The 18483-nt window shown below is 44.8% G+C and overlaps 1 protein-coding gene and 1 pseudogene across 7 annotated transcripts in view; one reads left to right on the top strand and one right to left on the bottom strand.

Annotated features, from left to right (window-relative positions):
- Window positions 1-6263, bottom strand: part of NEDD1 (NEDD1 gamma-tubulin ring complex targeting factor) — a 33609-nt gene extending 27346 nt beyond the window's left edge. For 6 of the 7 annotated variants that reach the window (XR_004966053.1, XR_004966052.1, XM_036299275.1 and 3 more), the window contains exons 1-3: window positions 6166-6263; window positions 3803-3946; window positions 943-1037 (exon numbers count right to left, since the gene is read on the bottom strand). Coding sequence is in view for 4 of the 7 variants with exons in the window: in XM_036299275.1 (XP_036155168.1) it covers window positions 943-1037; window positions 3803-3938 (231 nt within the window). In the remaining 3 variants the exon portion in view is untranslated. Of the gene's footprint in view, window positions 1-942; window positions 1038-3710; window positions 3746-3802; window positions 3947-6165 lie in introns of those variants that run through there. The other variant, XM_036299279.1, reaches the window with a different exon arrangement.
- Window positions 6264-16905: 10642 nt separating this feature from the next.
- Window positions 16906-18175, top strand: LOC118650851 (annotated as a pseudogene).
- The last annotated feature ends 308 nt before the right edge of the window (window positions 18176-18483 follow it).

Below are 18483 nucleotides of genomic sequence, written 5' to 3'. Positions count from 1 at the left end.
TTTAATAGGCAGAAGGTCTCAAACTCCATTTCTACCCTTAGCATTCTCTCTGCCATAGCCTCCAACATATATGGGCTGGAAATGAACTTTGGGTCAATCCCACTGGACATCTTTAGGAAAGAACTGATAGAAATAAAACGTCCTGTTTTAAATCTGGGCTCCCTTACCTATTCCAGTGCAAAATTAGGACTATTCATAATGTTTTAGGGTCTGCTAGGAAAATCTGAAACTTAAAAAAGAACAAGCTACCAACATCTTATACCTTTTTATTTAGATCATATCTTACTTAAAAAAGAAATAGCTTCCAATAGATTGGAAATGAGGTAGCCAGCAATATCTTGAATCAGAGAGATTACTTTATAAAACAAAAGAATAAGCAAGCAATATGCAATGAAAGCTTCATTTAAATGCTCTGGGACCAAAGCTCATTTTGACAAAGCCATCTTTTCCTGGTGATGTCGCCACTGGGGAGGCTCAGGCAGGCCCTTCAGTATGGACAGAAGCAAAAGCAGAAAGCTATGTCAGATAGGGGTCCTTAGCTGAGACAGTCCTCAGCCCAATGTCAGTGAAGGCAGGGCTACATCATTAGGGCTTTATGGTCATATCAAACTAGTGACTTAAATGGGACTTGGTCCTTAAAAAGGCAACAACACCAGAGAACCTCCCACAGAGGAAAAATGGAGAAAGCAAGTGCCTAGTTGACAAAACCTGAATCCCTGATTGCTCCCCTAAGATTCAGTATTATTTTACTTAGAGGTGTTTCAGTACCCATCTCACCGATAAGTGTTATGGTATTATTTTGAGCTTAGGTTAAGAAAAATGCGTTTAAACACCTTTATATTTAGTTGCAAGCACCACAATAAATAAGCAGTTGCCGCCCAAGTAGAACTAAGATTTTCTTTTAGGTTTTTTTGTTTGTTTGTTTGTTTGTTTTTCACTTACCCCTTCACCAAGCTCTAAAAGTGGAACAGGTTTACACTTGCAACTTGAAACAACAATTTTGTCGCCACTGGAAGATGCTGTCACTAGGAAGTTATCTAAAGGAAGAGTTATGGAGCATAAGACAATCCATGAGCATCTCTAGCACTAGACTGTTAATACGAGAATTGTAATGATAAAAGCAAGCACACTAACCTAAGCAGAAAAGCAAATGAGCATCGCTTACACATTAGCTTTCAAAAACGGGTCAGTTTACTAATTACTAAGCCTCTTCACTACCACCACAGGGAAGAACTATCCTTTCTGGCTTTGCTATCACTGGAAAGCTATGTAACCCAAGTGAAACACTACTCCATTTTCAAAGAGTAAGCCAGAAGGTCTAATTTTATACTTCAAGAATGAAAGCATAATAAAAGCACCATCAGCATATATGAATCAGCCTTTTCGTCTATAAACACTGTTCAGGACAGTTTTTAACACAGTGCTTGGTACCCATTTAAGTTAGGAAGCAAATATCTATATTAGTCTCCTATTTGTCCACTAAAAATATAAAAGCTGGTATTTTCTCACAACTAGAATTTTTGTGATAGGATGTTTCAATCTTAAATATATTAAGAATATTACAGTAAGTATAGCAAATATAAATAAATGTGGTTAAATAGCAACTATTTATGTTATGGAAGAGTTCTATTTTAAATTAAATTTTAAATTATTTAAAATTTAATATAATTACATTTTTAAAATTTTTACTTTAAATAAATTTAAAATTATATTTACCTTATTTTATGTGGAACAATCAGTAAAAACAAAGCAATGTATTTTAAAACTAAAATAATTAAATACAATATAACCGAGAACAAGAGTTTCATTTTGAAAGTCCTAACACATTAAAATATCAGAAGTTTAAATTAATGCTTTTAAACAAGCAAAGTTCTAATTGCATTACTTTTGGATGATTTATGTAACATTCCTGTATTTTGTGAACAGACCCTGGGTTGTGATTTTATGATACATGATGACTTAAACAAAATCATTTCCACCTACATATTACAGCACTGAGGAAAATATATCATTTCTCTTTATTTGGCTTCTTCCTTGTTTACTGCTACTTTTCTCCTTACAATATAGAAATGAAAAAAAAAAATAAAACCAGAAAGATAATGAGAGGGTAAAATAGTAACCTCATGTATTTCTCATGTAGTTTTAGAAGTCATGAGAAAGTGAGGAACATTATCTCAAGGACCAAAAGCATAGAAAACTAATCTCCCTAGCATGTCACCATGAACTCCGCCTTTGGAGCCCATGCGAAGTGGCCCCAAGTTTCTGAGTGTGGGAAGTCCTCGTTCATCAATAACTAACCTCCATGGAAGGGATCAAAGCTGCATTAGGAACAAAATTAGATGAAGGCTCTCAGCGCACATCTACTGCACAGGAAAACCATACAGAAATAAAACCAGTTTCCAAGTCATACGATACCTCCTCATAGTCACAACAGTTTTATTCACAGACCATTAAATGGTTTATCAGTAAATGCCAACTGTTACTAAAACTCCCTGGAATACAATAAACCAAAAATAATACATCTAAGTAATGCTATTTTTCTCTAATGCAGTAACAGAGAAAAATTAACCTCTGAACATAATAAAAATCCAGTAATAGAGAAGCAACCTCACATATTTGTCCCTCTTTAAAACAGTTCCCCCCACTACACTACTGGAGAGTACTTCACACATGTAGTCACTGCACCATGAGTTTGATTAATAGAGCACTGAAGTAATTAACTTTGCTACCATAATACAAATTCAAGGAATGATGAAGTAAATTTAATTCAATAGGAAAAATCATCATTTTTGTTATATATTTGCATTAACAATTAGATTGAACATGAAAACTTCTAATGGTTTTGTTTATGAATCAATCACTTTTCATCAAGAAGCACAATATTAATACTTTGGTATTGAAAAGATCAGACATGGAAAAACCTAATTTGTTGTTTAAGAAACTATATGTAGGAGTTTGACAAAAGAATGACAATTTTTAACATAGCAATGCATACAAAAGGTGATGAGTACTTTTTGACAACAGCGGTTCTCAGCTAGGAGCTACTGGCATCTGGTGGGTAGAGGCCAGAAAGGCTTCTAAACATCCTCTAATGCACAGGACAGGCCCCATAACAAAGAATCACCTGGCCCAAAATGTCAATAGTGTGAGGGGCTGAGAAATCCTGATTTCTAAGCTTCACTGCCTCATTTATTTTATCCACATATCAGAATTTACTAAGACAAGGAGGGTGTGGATCAAAAACAGAGAAAGCTCAGAAAAATTCAGTAACTTCTCTGAATATTATTTGGGAAATAAGACTACTTTTGTCATAGATAGAAAGGGAAAAAAATACAAGAATATATCTGTAAGATGGGGATGTAGGCCAATTTTAATTTTTATCTCCTCACCCAAGCTTCGTTTCTGTCTTTAAGTTCTATCATTAATTTCCAGACAAGAACCACAAATATTCAAACATAGATTCAAAAACTCATTCCAAAACCTTTCAGAATTTTTCCCATCATTACCTACCTTATTCTATTTGATTCAATAACAAACTCTAGATAACAAAACGAATTATATGGTCTGGATATAATAATATATATATATATATATATATATATATATATATATAGCAGTGTTTTTCAATGCAATGGGCTATAACTAAATTTTTTAAAAGAGAAATCGGTGTGTATTCATGATATACTGTTTAGTAAACTGTTTCTTTTTACCTTTCAGAGCTACAAATTATGGGTCACATGCAAAAAAAGTTCCATTGGTTTTTAAACCTAACGAAGAGTGTTTTATCTTTTTCAAAGGATACTATTGCTGCTCCAACATAGTGAGCTGATTCCATGTGGTGATGTGTGTGGGTTGAATTTATCCACCAATGTCATGGATGAAGCATCCCATATTTTAACATCATCTCCGGATGAAGCAAATCTGAGATTTTCCTGCATGACTGCACCTACAAATAGTTTAAAACAATATATTTTAAAAAACAAAGTTAGGCAAAAAAAAAAAAAAAAAGTTAATGAAGCATCTAATCCAAGACAAGTGGCACCACTGTCCACTTCTGACCCCAAAGTGTCACTACAAAGTAGCTGGAGTGATCTTTGACCCTTCCCCTGGCTCTCCACAGCTGTTGCAATGAAATCGGGCCTTCTTAGCTTGCTTTAGCTGACCTACCTAGCCAGGTGCAAAGCTCTTCCCTGGAGCCCCCAGACTCACACTCGCCTTCTTTCTTGGCCTGCCTGTCTTCCTTTTGCTCCTCCTCTGCCTGGAATGCTCCTTCCCCAGAATTCCTATGGTCGTCTCCTGCATATCATTCCAGTCTCGGGTCAAATGTCTCCTCCTCAGAAAAGTTTACTCTGATAAGCATGACGAAAGCAGCCCCATACCAGTTGCTCTATATTCCATTATCCTGTTTCATTTTTTCATGGCACTTGCTCCTCTTTTACAATTCTAATTTTACTCATTATGTCTGCCTGCCCCTTCCCTCCCCACAACTTGAACAAAACAAAGATCCTCAGAACAGATATTCTGTCTTGTTTACTACATCCTGAAACACATTCCTGGCACACAGGAGGTCCTCATGAATAAGTGTTGGATTGGTAACCTCCTAATCTTTCTAAAAATGTATCATAAACTGTAGCACTCCTGCAGGTCTGAATCCAGACACTCTAGTTTTTCCAAATAATTCCAAAATTAGCAGATACAGCCCAGATGTCACTAGTCCCTATGCCAGTTATTGGTCTACAACGCCCTCACTCACATTATTTATTCACAGTATACAGTTCAACCACAATGCTGATAACGTGACTTCCCAAATTAAAGCAATCTACAGGCAGGAAGCCAAAACGCTACTCTAGACAGACACTTTAAAGAGCAGCAAACAGTAACCTATGATAGGTCAAAAAAAGTGCTCAAAAATACATGAGAGGAAGGGGAAGGGAAGAGAAGGGGACCTAGAAATTTATGCCCCACACCTTGCTGGTATGGAGGGTGCGAGAGTACAGCACAGCATCAGTGATGTCACAGACAGGTTCCCAAGTCAGTGCACTTAAGTCCAGTATATTTCAAAGGACAACTTAGAGGAATAATAACTTATAGGGCCCTTTAATTCTCAAAACAAACAAACAAAAAAGTTAATGTTGTTTATAAAAAAAAGCTAGTGATAACTAGAAAAGCCACTTATGTGATTCATTTGCCAGATACCTGCAGTGCTACTAAAAGCCACTCACCTGTTGCACCACAGACATAGTGTTTAGATTTGGTGCCTTAACATGTCATAAGGGCCCTTTTGGTTCCCTACTCAAGGAACAGTGAAGAGCAAGAAAGGCGATCTCTAAACCCAGTAAACACAACTATAATCTTACACCACCCCCGGTGAGTGGCGTGGGGTAGTGGAAAGATCACCGAAGCCAGGGCTCTGAAAAAGCGGGTTCAAACGATGTGCCCCCGAGTTGGGGTGACAGGGACTTTGGCCAAGTCATTTGATGTCTGTTTCCTTCTCTGAAAGTGGAGCCGGGAAGGGGACCATCTGCCCACCTACCTCGGTCTTCTGAGAACTGAGCACACGGAAGGGAGAGGCACGAATTACATCAGCCTTTCAAAGTGGGGCCCCCAGAAAGAGCAGTCGGGACCCAGGGCGGTAACAGACGGCCTGCCAGCCCCGAATTTGGGGATAACGGCTACATGAAACAACACTTAGTCTTACACCAATGAAAGTTCTCCAACTTGCACTCATCAAAAATGCATTTTCCTTGCCAAGAACTTGTTTAACTGGGGTTCCCTTGTACAATGCATTCGAGCGCCACCTACACGAGTCGTAGCTGAGAGATTTGCAAAAAGGAGGACGGACTGTGGAGCAGCTGCAAACTTTTCGGAGGCAGCACACCCCCAGGGCCGCCACCCGCACACCCCAGCTGGCCCGGGCCACCTCCGAGGCCGACGGGGGGCGTCGCAGAGCCGGGTGCGCGACCCCGGCCCGCGGCTTCCGGGAACTTCCGCGCCAAACCCGTGCCGCGCCCCTGCCCCGCAACCGTCCGGAGCGCGGGGCGGCCCGGCGCGGGGAACCCGGGGCCTCCGCCCCGCCCCCGAGGTGGCCGGAGGGCGGGCGGGGTTCGGGAACATGCAAGGACACAGCGGGCGAGGCCCGCTGACCCAGGCCCTCCGGAACCTCACCTCTCCGCCGGGGCACACCGGGCGCCGCGGCACGACCCGCTCCGCGCTGGGCTTCCGGCTCCCGCCCTGGCTGTTAAACTTCAGCGGCCGGAAGTCCCACCCCCGAGTGGCGTCACCTGGCAAAGCGCTGCCCCAGGGGGTGGATCGGGATCTCCGGGTTGGGCCTCCCCTTGGGGATTGTTATCCCGATGCCTGGGCGGGAAGTGCGGGCCTGGGCGCTTCCCTCCACACCCAGCTGCTGCGCTCGGGCCACAGGCGGCAACCCCTTTGTCATCCATTTGTTGGTCGGCTGCTTGTGTGCCAGGCACTGTGCTAGACTCCGGTGCACCGCGATGGAATGAGCCCGGGTACAGGAAACGCTCCTGGTCCCTGGCTCCGTGTAGCCTACAGTCTCAGGCCGAGGTTGCAACCTTAGGAGGCAGACGGAGGTTAAATCAATAATTACATGATTAAATGAAAAGTGAAATTTTGACAATTGCTTCAAAGGGAAGGTACATTAAGTACGAAAGCCCATAATAAGAGAAATGACCATGGATGTGGGTGTCAGATAGACTCTCCTGAAGAGGAAAGGGTGGAGAGCAGGTAATACCACATGCAAACCAGAATACATGCTCAGAAAGGCTAAGAAATAACCCAAAATGTAAACATCTGAGTTATCTGACTTGAAACTCCTGATCTTTATTCCACAGCATGATGCCAAGTCAGAAACATCAAACATCATCTGGGTGGTAATTCTTGTAAAGGGGATGCTTCTCAGGGTGGAAAAGGAGCTGAACTGAGTTTTAAAGGGCCCCTTCTATCTGGGCCTCACAAGCTCTACTAACAATTTTTGCTTAGAATACTTATAATAAATATAGGGCATTTATTCTGCAAAATGTTATTATTCTGTCATTGAAGTCCATATGGACTGGACTGTGTTTCTGAGCTAGGTACATAAGCCCCAGTTATTTGTACTCATATTGCAATTTAACTGGAAAACTAATAAAGTGCAATTTTTTCAGAGCAGAAATAGAAGTCCTAGCCAAGCTGTAAGGATTGATGAGGAACCTCAAAAGGAGAAAGATTCAAAATCAGTAATTTATACTCTCTGAAAAGGAACCTAGACAAAGAGGAGCAAATTGAACACAAAATAAAGATTAGCATGGAGAACAATGAAATTGAAAAAAATAAACAGTATTCTTTGAAATGATTACTAAAATGAATAAACCTCTAACCAGACCTATCAAGAAGAAACAGAAAACACAAATTATCAACCTGAGGGTAGAAAGAGAGTCCATCAGTGCAGAACCAAATATATTTAAAAGATAATAAGGGAAGAGTATGAACAACTTTATGTCATTAAATTTGGAATTCAACAAAATAAACAGATATCTTGGAAGACATCTATTAAAATGACACAAGAAAAAATAGATAATATGAGTAGTGCTGTATGTACTACATAATTTCAATTAATAATTAAGAACACCTTCCCACAAAGAAAACCCCAGAATCAGATGGCTTCACTACTGAATTCTATCAAACACATGAGAAAGAAATAATATCAATTCAATATGAAGTTTTTCCAAAACCAGAAGAGGAGGGGATTTTTTCTAAACTCACGTTTTTAAGGACAGTATTTCTCTGATACAAAAAAACAAGCAAAGACATTAGAAGAAATAGCTATAGAGTCATAGCCCTCATAAACAGATACAAATCCTATCTAATAGAAGAGAAACATGGTAATTGGCGTACAACCGCTACCCTTCCCATTGGCTAATCAGGGCGATATGCAAATTAACTGTCAGCCAAGATGGCGGTTGGCAGCCAGGCAGCTTGAAACTAACATGAGGCTTGCTTGCTTCAGTGACGGAGGAAACCAACGTTCTCCGCCTGCCTTGCCGGCCTCTGAGCCTGCAGTTTCAAACATTGTAACAAATATAGAAGCTAAAAAAAACCCCAGAAACCTGCTTTCAGCCAGCGGGATCTCAGAGCTGGAGTTGATACAGAGTTTCGATTATAGAACCGAAACAAACCAGATACCTGATTTCAGCAGCGGAGGCCTAAGAGCTGGAGCCTCAGAGCTAAAGCTGGCCCAGAATAAAAAAAAGAAAAAGAAAAAAAGGAGCGGTTGGGAGCTTCCGTCACCCGCCAGCCAGAAAACAGCCCTCAGCCCCTCACCCAGACTGGCCAGGCACCCCAGTGGGAACCCCCACCCTGAAGGGTGTGTGACCAGCTGCAAACAGCCATCATCCCCTCACCCAGGCTGGCCAGGCACCGCAGTGGGGACCCCCACCCTGATCCAGGACACCCTTCAGGGCAAACCAGCCGGCCCCCACACGTGCACCAGGCCTCTGTCCTGTATAGTAAAAGGGTAATATGCCTCCCAGCACCCAGATCAGCGGAACCGCGAGGCCTCCCAGCACTGGGATCAGCGTGACAGGGGGCAGCACCCAAACTCCCTGATCGCCCTGCAGCTCTGTGTGTGACAGGGGGTGGGGCCACAACCTCCCTATCGGCCCTGCTCTGTTCGTGACAGGGGAAGGTGCCCCAACCCCCTGATCAGCCCTGCTCTGTGCCTGATAAGGGGGAGCTCCCCAACCCCCTGATCGCCCTGCGGCTCTCTGTGTGACAGGGTGCGGCGCCCCAACCTCCTGATCGGTCCTGCTCTGTGTGTGACAGGGTGTGCCCCCCCCCCCATGGGCCCTGCTCTGTGTGTGACGGGGTAGAGCCATAACCTCCCCATCGGCCCTGCCCTGAGTGTGACAAGGTGCGGCACCCCAACCCCCTGATCCGCCCTGCTCTGTGTGTGACAGGGGGCAGTGCCCCAACTCCCCTATCGGCCCTACTCTGTGCGTGACAGGGGGAGCTCCCCAACCCCCTGATGGGCCCTGCTCTGTGTGTGACAGGGTACGGAGCCCCAACCCCCCTGATTGGCCCTGCTCTGTGCGTGACAGGGGGTGGTGCTGCAACCTCCCCATTGACCCTGCCTTGAGTGTGACAGGGGGCAGTGCCCCAACCCCCCAATCGGCCTTATCCTGAGCGTGACTGAGGGTGGCATCGAAACCTCTTGATCAGCCCTGCTCTTTGCATGACAGGGGGCGGTGCCCCAACTCCCCAATCGGCCCTGCACTGAGCCTGACCAGGGGCTGCACCTAGGGATTGGGCCTGCCCTCTGCCACCCTGGAGCAGGCCTAAGCCAGCAGGTCGTTATCTCCCGAGGGGTCCCAGACTGCGAGAGGGCACAGGCCGGGGTGAGGGACCCCCCCCTTACCCCCCCCCCCCGAGTGCACAAAATTTGTGCACCGGGCCTCTAGTATATATATACATATATATGCAAATTTAATCCAATAACATATGAAAAAGATTATACATCATCATCAAGTGAGGTTTATTCCAGAAATGCAAGGTTGGTTTAACATTTAAAAATCACTTAATATATAATTCACCACATTAACAAAATAAAGATAAATAACCCATGTAATTATGTAATAAATGAAAGAAAAGCATTTGTAATATTCAGCATCCATTTATGATTAACAAGTATCAGAAAACTAGGGAAAAAAGGGGGAGGAAACAACCTCAACTGATTCGAGAACATCTGTGAAAAGCCCACAGGTAGCATTATACTTAATGGTGAACGGCTGAATATTTTTCTCCTAAGATCAAGAATAAGACAAGAATGCCCTGTCTCAATAGTACTATTCAAAATTCATCTGGAGGCCTTAACTAGTGCAATAAAACAAATAGATGAATGAGTGAATGAATGACATACAGAATGGAGAAGAAGTAAAACTCTATTTGCAGGAAATATGTGTCCTGGAAAATCATTAGGAATACAGAGAAAAGTTCCTAGAACTAGTAAGTGAATTTATCAAGACCTATGCAAAGTCAATATACAAAAATAGAATAGTATTTCTATATATTAGCAATAAATAATTGGAAAATGAAATAAAAATTACAATTCAATTACCAATAACAACCAAAAGTATGAAATACTTACAGATACCTTTAAAATGTGCAGTAATTATACATTGAAAACTATAAAACATTGCTGAGAGAACTTAAAAAGACTTAAGTAGAAAGTTCTGCCATATTAATTAGATGGAAAACAATATTGCTAGAATATTATTTTTTTCAATATTAAACCTTCTTATTCAACTTAATCTCCACAATATTCCAGCAGGTATATTGTGTGTATGCAAATTGTCAGGCTAATTCAAACATTTATATTGGAATGCAAATGATCTAGCCAAAACAATTATTTTACAAAGATAAAATTAGAGGATCTACACCTGATATCAGTCTAGATTTCATGCAAACTAATCCATAGTGACAGAAAGCAGTGTAGCACCTATATACCAAACAATAACAGAAAACAAGCACTAGGGAAACAAAAAAGTTGTTCAAGAAAGGAAAAATGGAAATAGATAACAATATACCAAATGGGTAATCACTAAACCCAGTCTGTTTTATTGATGAATATCTCGAAAAGCTGTTCACTTCTTCCCATCCTCACTGCTGTTATCTTGATTCAGATTATCTTGAATCTTGACTCGATTGTTGAAATAGTCTCCTAATTTGCTTTCCTGGCTTCAGTCTTTATCCCTCTAACTACCCTTGAAACTCCCATCTCAATGCTTTTCATAACAATGCAAATCTGATCACATAACTTGCTGGGGTCCAACCCCAGCGAGTCCAGGGGTCCCCAAAGGCGTAGACGGAGTCGGCGAAGAAGGAAGAACACGGAGACAGTGTTCAGTTGATCAGCAGCCTAGCCAGGATCTCCAGCCAGGATCTCCAGCCAAGTTCTGGTCTGGATCTCCAGAGAGGTTCTGCTTTGGATCTCCAGCCAGGTTCTGTGTCCATGTTCTCTTGCTAGGTTCTCCAGGTTCTCCAGCCAGGTTCTGTAGCCATGTTCCCTCGCTAGGTTCTTCAGCCAGGTTCTGTCCAGGTTCTCCAGCCAGGTTCAGTCACCAGGTTCTAGTCAGGTTCTCTTGCCAATTTCTGTAGTCAGGTTCAGTCCAGGATCTTTTGCCATGTTCTCTCCAGCGAAGTTCTTCTGTCTGTGTAGGCTCTGTCTTCTAAGTTCTGTGTGTAGGTTCTGTCTTCTAAGTTCTGACTTGTTACATCTGTATTTATACCAGTTGATTCCAATCCTATCAATCTCTATTCCAAAGGTTAGGGCGTTTCTTATCTCCATTCCAGGGAGTAAAGATTATGTAGCTTAAGCATGATTGTTCATAGTTAAAGTGATTAATTACCCGCCTGGCACTTAGTTAAGAGGTTTTATTCCCTCCCTAACTTCAGGGGAAAATCCCTACCTGGGGAAACAACCTTTCTCAGAGACCTTGGTTAAAACACATAGTGCCAAGAAGGTTAGTAAACATATTAAGAACAGTATGCCATATATGCCAGGTCCCTTGAAACAGCAAGCATGGACCGGCTCCCGGCAATAACTGCTCTGCTTAGAACCTAGAGTCCTAGACCCTTAGAATAAAGTCCAAATTCCCTTTCATGGCTCAATAGGCCTTTCACCACCATCTCATGCTGATGTTCCCAGCTCTTCTTCTCTGGCCACCTGTCCAGCCTAACTGACCAGGTATGTCATGCACCATCCTATCTAGCCTCTGCCCTTGCTCCTGCCTCTGCTTAGGACACGTCCCTCTGCCTCTCTCCAATGTGACCAGAGGGCAGGGACCGAGAAGTTGTCCCTTCCTACTGAGTCTTGCCAGAGCATCCTGTGCCCACCCCTGTGGATGTCAATCTATGTCTCTTCATTGCCCATCCCCCCATACACACTAGACTCAGAATTCAGGAGTACCGTGCCTACATATGAAAAATATGTCTTTATGTCCCCAAGACCTAGCATGATGCCCGACACAAAGGATTTACTTTTTAAATAATTGATGAATAAATAAATGAATCTGTTTTTCAAAATCTGTTTTTAGAATACAGCAATAAAGTGGAAAATGGATTGCTGGTAGGAAGTCTGAAAGCATGCCTACTAGTTAAGAGCTAATCGACATATTTTAGACAAGATGAAGAGGGCTGGACTCAGGCAGAGTCAATGGGGATAGAAATAAGGAGTCAGAATCAGAGACTTTGTTAAAAAAAAAAAAGACATTTATGAGCAATTGATTGAACACTGTACTTTCTGAAGGATGGCTCTACTGCTTTAAATTTAGACAAAGGGATGGATAGCCAGACATACCCCATGAGAAGCAATCAATCAACAAACTATGAAAGTGAGAAGAGGTGATTGAAATAGACAAAGAGGTTAGCAAGGTGCAGGGTTTCTGATGCAGAAATAAAAAAGAGCGTTTTAACTGCCAAAGAATCAAGAGACTGACAAGGAGAGAAAAGATTTTAGTGCAGAGAATGTAATAACTGGAAAATTTTGCTTCAGCCCTTAATATAGTAATAAAATTTGCAGACAGCCTATAACACTATACTGACTGCAGTTATACATTATACAAGCTGCCTTCCATTCTGATGAGGGAGGCATAAAAGTAAGCAAGCAAGTGTCTGGAATTTGGTGGGGACAGAGGGCATAACTGATCTAGGACATGTCATAGGATCAGTGTAGCCTCACCCCATTTACACTTACACCTCTAGAGCCAGAACATGAAGGTAGAACTCACAGCAGCCCTGAAACATGGCAAGATTCTGTTATGAAGTCTACTAGTGGCCCAGTGCACAAAATTTGTGCACAGGGGAGAGGGTGTTCCTCAGCGCAGCGTGCAGCCTCTCCAATCTGGGACCCCTTGAAGGATGTCCTACTGTCGGTTTACAGGGATTGGGCCTAAACCAGCAGTTGGACATCCCTCTCACAATCCAGGACTGCTGGCTCCTAACTGTTCACCTGCCTGCCTGCCTGCCTGACTGCCCCTAACCACTCTGCCTGCCGGCCTGCTTGCCCCCAACTGCCCCCCGCCACCAGCCTGCTTGTCCCCAAATGTCCCCCCGCCAGCCTGATCACCCCCAACTGCCCCCCGTGCCAGTGTGCTCACTCCCAACTGCCTCCCCCCCGCTGTCCTGATCACCTCCAACTGACCCCCACTGACAGCCTGCTTGCCCCCAACTGCCCCCCCTGATGGTCTGCTTATCCCCAACGGCCTTGCCCCCCACCAGCCTGATCACCCACAACTGCGCTCCCCTCTTAGCCTCTAACCACCTTTACCTCAGCCCCGCCACCATGGCTTTTTCCAGAAGAATGTCCAGAAGGTCTCCTGGAAGGTCTCCCAGTCTAATTAGCATATTACCCTTTTATTAGCATAGATAGAGGCCTGGTGCAAAGGTGGGGGCCGGCTGGTTTGCCCTGAAGGGTGTCCTGGATCAGAGTGGAGGTTCCCTTGGGGTGTGGGGCTGGCTGGGTGAGGGGCCTGTGGTGGTTTGCAGGCCAGCCATGCCCCCATGGGGTGAGGGTTCTTGCTGGGGTGGTTTGGCCAGCCTGGGTGAGGGGCTGAGGGCTATTTTCAAGCTGGCCACACCACTTCAAAGTGGGGGGCCCCACTGGGGTGCCTGGCCAGCCTGGGTGAGGGGCTGATGGCTGTTTGCAGGCTGGCCACAGCCCCTGGGGACCCAAGCTCCGAGCCCCTCCTTTTTTTTTTCAGCGCCTCCTTGAGTGGAGGGAAGTAGGTATCTGGGATTTATTATCTTCTATAATTGAAACTTTATAGCCTTGAGCAGAGGCCAGGGCTGGCCAGGGCAGGCAGGAAGCTTGGCTTCCTCCATCACTGGGGGCAACCCGAGCCTCCTGCTCGCTCCAGCTTTGTGGCCGCCATCTTGGTTGGGTTAATTTGCATACTCACTCCTGATTGGCTGATGGGCGTGGGTTGTGGGTGTAGCGAAGTGACACCAATTTGCATGTTTCTCTTTTATTAGTGTAAATGCTATTAGCCAAAGTGCAGGGAAGGGGATGGGCATTTCCTGGGAAGCCGCTATGTGCAGGACACTGTGGTTTATATACATCTGTTTCCCACCACCACTTTTTTGAAATAAATATGAATTGTTATGCCATCATAACTAATTTTGGAAAACTATTTGGAGATTCTTTTCTCCAAAAACAATAAAAACCCATACAGATTTTTTATTTTCTGAGTAGGTAATGAATAAATTTCTAAAACAATTAATCAGTATAAATAGGTAGAGTTCAAAGTAAATCTTCCTCACCCCTGATACTGAGCTGCAATTTTTTCTCTCTAGGAAAATAAATAAAAATTATTTCTCCTGCATCCTTTCAAGAACATTCTATGCACACATACAAATTTACATACTTCATTCAAAATCTATTCAATATACACTGTATATAAACATTAGCTTACTATACAGCTGTTCTGTGCTTCATTTTTATTTGTTTGTTTTTTCATTGTTTTTTTCTTTTTATGTGCTTCATTTTTTTTTCACTTAACAATATTTATCAGACACTTCCCTGTCTTCATACATGTTGGTCTCATTCCTTTTCTGGATACATAATATTCCACTGAATGGATGTATCATGTTTTATTTAGCAAAGCCTCTGTTAGTGAATACTAATAATGTTGTTATCTTATCTAATAAAAGAGAAACATGGTAATTAGCCATACCTCCACTACCCTTCCCATTGGCTAATCAGGGCGATATGCAAATTAACTGCCAGCCAAGATGGCGGCTGGCAGCCAGGCAGCTTGAAGTGAACATGAGGCTTGCTTGCTTCAGTGACGGAGGAAGCCAACGTTCCGCGCCTGCCGCTGCCGGCCTCTGAGCTTGCAGTTTGAAACATTGTTACAAATATAGAAGCTAAACAAAACCCCAGACACCTGCTTTCAGCCAGCCGGGATCTCAGAGCTGGAGTTGAAACAGTGTTTCGATTATAGAACCCAAACAAACCAGATACCTGATTTCAGGCCTCAGAGCTGGAGCCAAGCCTCAGAGCTAAAGCTGGCCCAGAATAAAAAGAAAAAAAAAAAGGAGCGGTTGGGAGCTTCAGTCACCTGCCAGCCTGAAAACAGCCCTCAGCCTCTCACCCAGGCTGGCCAGGCACCCAAGCGGGACCCCCACCCTGATCCAGGACACCCTTCAGGGCAAACCAGCCGGCCCCCACCCGTGCACCAGGCCTCTATCCTATATAGTAAAAGGGTAATATGTCTCCCAGCACCGGGATCAGTGGAGCTGCGAGGCCTCCCGGCACCGGGATCAGTGTGACAGGGGGCAGCGCCCCAACCCCCTAATCGGCCCTGATCTGTGTGTGACAGGGTGCGGCGCCCCAACTGCCCCCCCCCCACGTGCTCTGTGTGTGACGGGGTAGAGCCATAACCTCCCCATCGGCCCTGCCCTGAGTGTGACAGGGTGCAGTGCCCCAACCCCCTAATCCGCCCTGCTCTGTGTGTGACAGGGGGTGGTGCCCCAACTCCCCTATCGGCCCTACTCTGTGAGTGACAGGGGGGAGCTCCTCAACCCCCTGATCGGCCCTGCTCTGTGCATGACAGGGGGGAGCTCTCCATCCCCCTGATCGACCCTGCTCTGTGCGTGACATGGTACGGAGCCCCAAGCCCCCTGATGGGCCCTGCTATTGTGAGTGACAGGGGGCAGCGCCTCAACCCCCTGATTGGATCTGCTCTGTGCATGACAGGGGGTGGTGCCACAACCTCCCCATAGACCCTGCCTTGAGTGTGACAGGGGGCGGTGCCCCAACCCCCCAATCGGCCCTACCCTGAGCGTGACTGAGGGTGGCATTGCAACCTCACGATCTGCCCTGCTCTGTGCATGACAGGGGGCGGTGCCCCAACTCCCCAATCGGCCCTGCCTCTGAGCCCGACCAAGGGCTGCACCTAGGGATTGGGCCTGCCCTCTGCCACCCGGGAGCAGGCCTAAGCGAGCAGGTCGTTATCTCCTGAGGGTTCCCAGACTGCGAGAGAGCACAGGCCGGGCTGAAGGACTCCGACCTCCCCTCCGACTGCACAAATTTTTGTGCACCAGCCTCTAGTATATATATATACACTTTCTCATATATGCAAGTAGAATTATATATGCTAACTGCAAACATTGCTCAATACGAATGTAATGTAACAAATATGCAAGTTAAATGTTCTAGCAGCCACATTTTAAAAACACACACAAAATAAACAAATGAAATTAATTTTTAAAATGTGTCCTATTTAACCCATTATGTCCATATATTATTACTTCAACATGTAAATCAGTATAAAAATTAATAGTGAGATACTTTACATTATTTTGCTTGTACTCTTTGAAATCTACTGTATACAGGGTGGGTCAAAAGTAGGTTTACAGCCCTAGCTGGTTTGGCTCAGTGGATAGAGCGTCAGCCTGTGGACTGAGGGGGTCCAGGTTCAATTCCTGTCAAGGGAACAAGCAGGGGTTACAATCTCAATCCTCAATAGGGGTGTGCAGGAGGCAGCCTATCAATGATTCTCTCTCATCATTGATATTTCTCTCTCCCTCTCCCTTCCTCTCTGAAATCAATAAACATGTTTATTATTATTATTATTTTTATTTTTAAATATATTTTATTGATTTTTTACAGAGAGGAAGGGAGAGAGATAGTTAGAAACATTGATGAGAGAGAAACATCGATCAGCTGCCTCCTGCACATCTCCTACTGGGAATGTGCCTGCAACCCAGGTACATGCCCTTGACCGGAATCGAACCTGGGACCCTTCAGTCCACAGACCGACGCTCTATCCACTGAGCCAAACCGGTTTTGGCATAAACATGTTTTTTAAAAAGTAGATTTACTCTACTGGCAGTGTTGGCAGCAGGATGTCTCACAGGAAGTTCTCCGCTCCCAGGCATGGGTCCCTGGGCTTCTTGCCTAGGAAGTGCAGAAGCCGGCACCACGGGAAGGTGAAGAGCTTCCCCAAGGATGACTCCCCCAAGCCTGTCCACCTCACAGCATTCCTGGGCTGCAAGGCTGGCATGGCCCACATCGTGCAGGAGGTCGATAGGCCAGGATCCAAGGTGAACAAGAAGGAAGTTGTGGAGGCTGTGACCATTGTGGAGACACCACCCATGGTGGTAATGGGCATTGTGGGCTACGTGGAACCCCACCCCCCACCCCCAGCCAGGCCTCCGTACCTTCAAAACCATCTTTGCTGAGCATATCAGTGATGCGTGCAAAAGGCGCTTTTATAAGAACTAGCATAAGTCTAAGAAGGTCTTCACCAAATACTGCAAGAAGTGGCAGGATGACGATTGCAAGAAGCAGCTGGAGAAGGACTTCAACAGCATGAAGAAGTACTGCCAGGTCATCCGTGTCATCGCCCACACCCAGATGCGTCTGCTTCCTCTGCGCCAGAAAAAGGTCCACCTCATGGAGATCCAGGTAAATGGAGGCACGGGAGGCCGAGACACTGGACTGGGCCGGGGAGAGGCTAGAGCAGCAGGTCCCTGTAAACCAGGTGTTTGGACAGGACGAGATGATTGATGTCATTGGAGTGACCAAGGGCAAAGGCTACAAAGGGGTCGCCAGCAGCTGGCACACCAAGAAGCTGCCATGCAAGACACACAGAGGGCTGCAGAAGGTTGCCTGTATCCAGGGTGGCATCCTGCCCAGGTGGCCTTCTCTGTGGCCCAGGCTGGGCAGAAAGGCTACCATCCCCACACTGAGATAAACAAGATCTACAGGATTGGCCAGGGCTACCTTATCAAGGATGGCCAGCTAATCAAGAACACCAGTTCCACCGACTATGACCTGTCTGACAAGAGCATCAACCCTCTGGGTGGCTTTGTCCACTACAGCGAAGTAACCAATGACTTTGTCATGCTGAAAGGCTGTGTGGTGGGAACCAAGAAGCAAATGCTCACCCTCTGCAAGTCCTTGCTCATGCAGACCAAACGGCGGGCCCTGGAGAAGATTGGACTTAAGTTTATCGACACCACCTCCAAGTTTGGCCATGGCTGCTTCCTGATAGTGGAGGGAAAAAAAGCATTCATGGGACCACTTAAGAAAGACCGGATTGGAAAGGAAGAAGGAGCCTAATGTCAGGAACAGATGGTGCAGCTGGTGGGCTCTCAATAAAAATTATTTTCTGGGGGGGGGGGGGGTGTAGATTTACAGTTGTTTGTATGGAAAATAATACAATAAGCAATAATGCAATTCAAGAATAAACTGTTTTGCATACTCACAGCTGTAAACCTACTTTTGCCCACCTCTGTATTTTACTTAAAGCACATCTCAATTCAGATGAACCACATTTCAATTGCTCAGTAACCAAATGTGGTCATTGACTACCATATAGGTGACCATATGGATGTGGAATTACTCAGAAGAGTATGTAGTGAAATTTTTATGGCTGTTGCCAAATTGCCTTCAAAGAAGTGTACCTATTTACATTCCCC

The sequence above is a fragment of the Myotis myotis genome, unplaced genomic scaffold (genome assembly GCF_014108235.1).
Source record: "Myotis myotis isolate mMyoMyo1 unplaced genomic scaffold, mMyoMyo1.p scaffold_m19_p_3, whole genome shotgun sequence".
In the NCBI taxonomy this organism is placed as follows: Eukaryota; Metazoa; Chordata; class Mammalia; order Chiroptera; family Vespertilionidae; genus Myotis; species Myotis myotis.
Note: the sequence above shows the minus strand (reverse complement) of the source record. Positions and strands in the feature narration are given on the sequence as shown.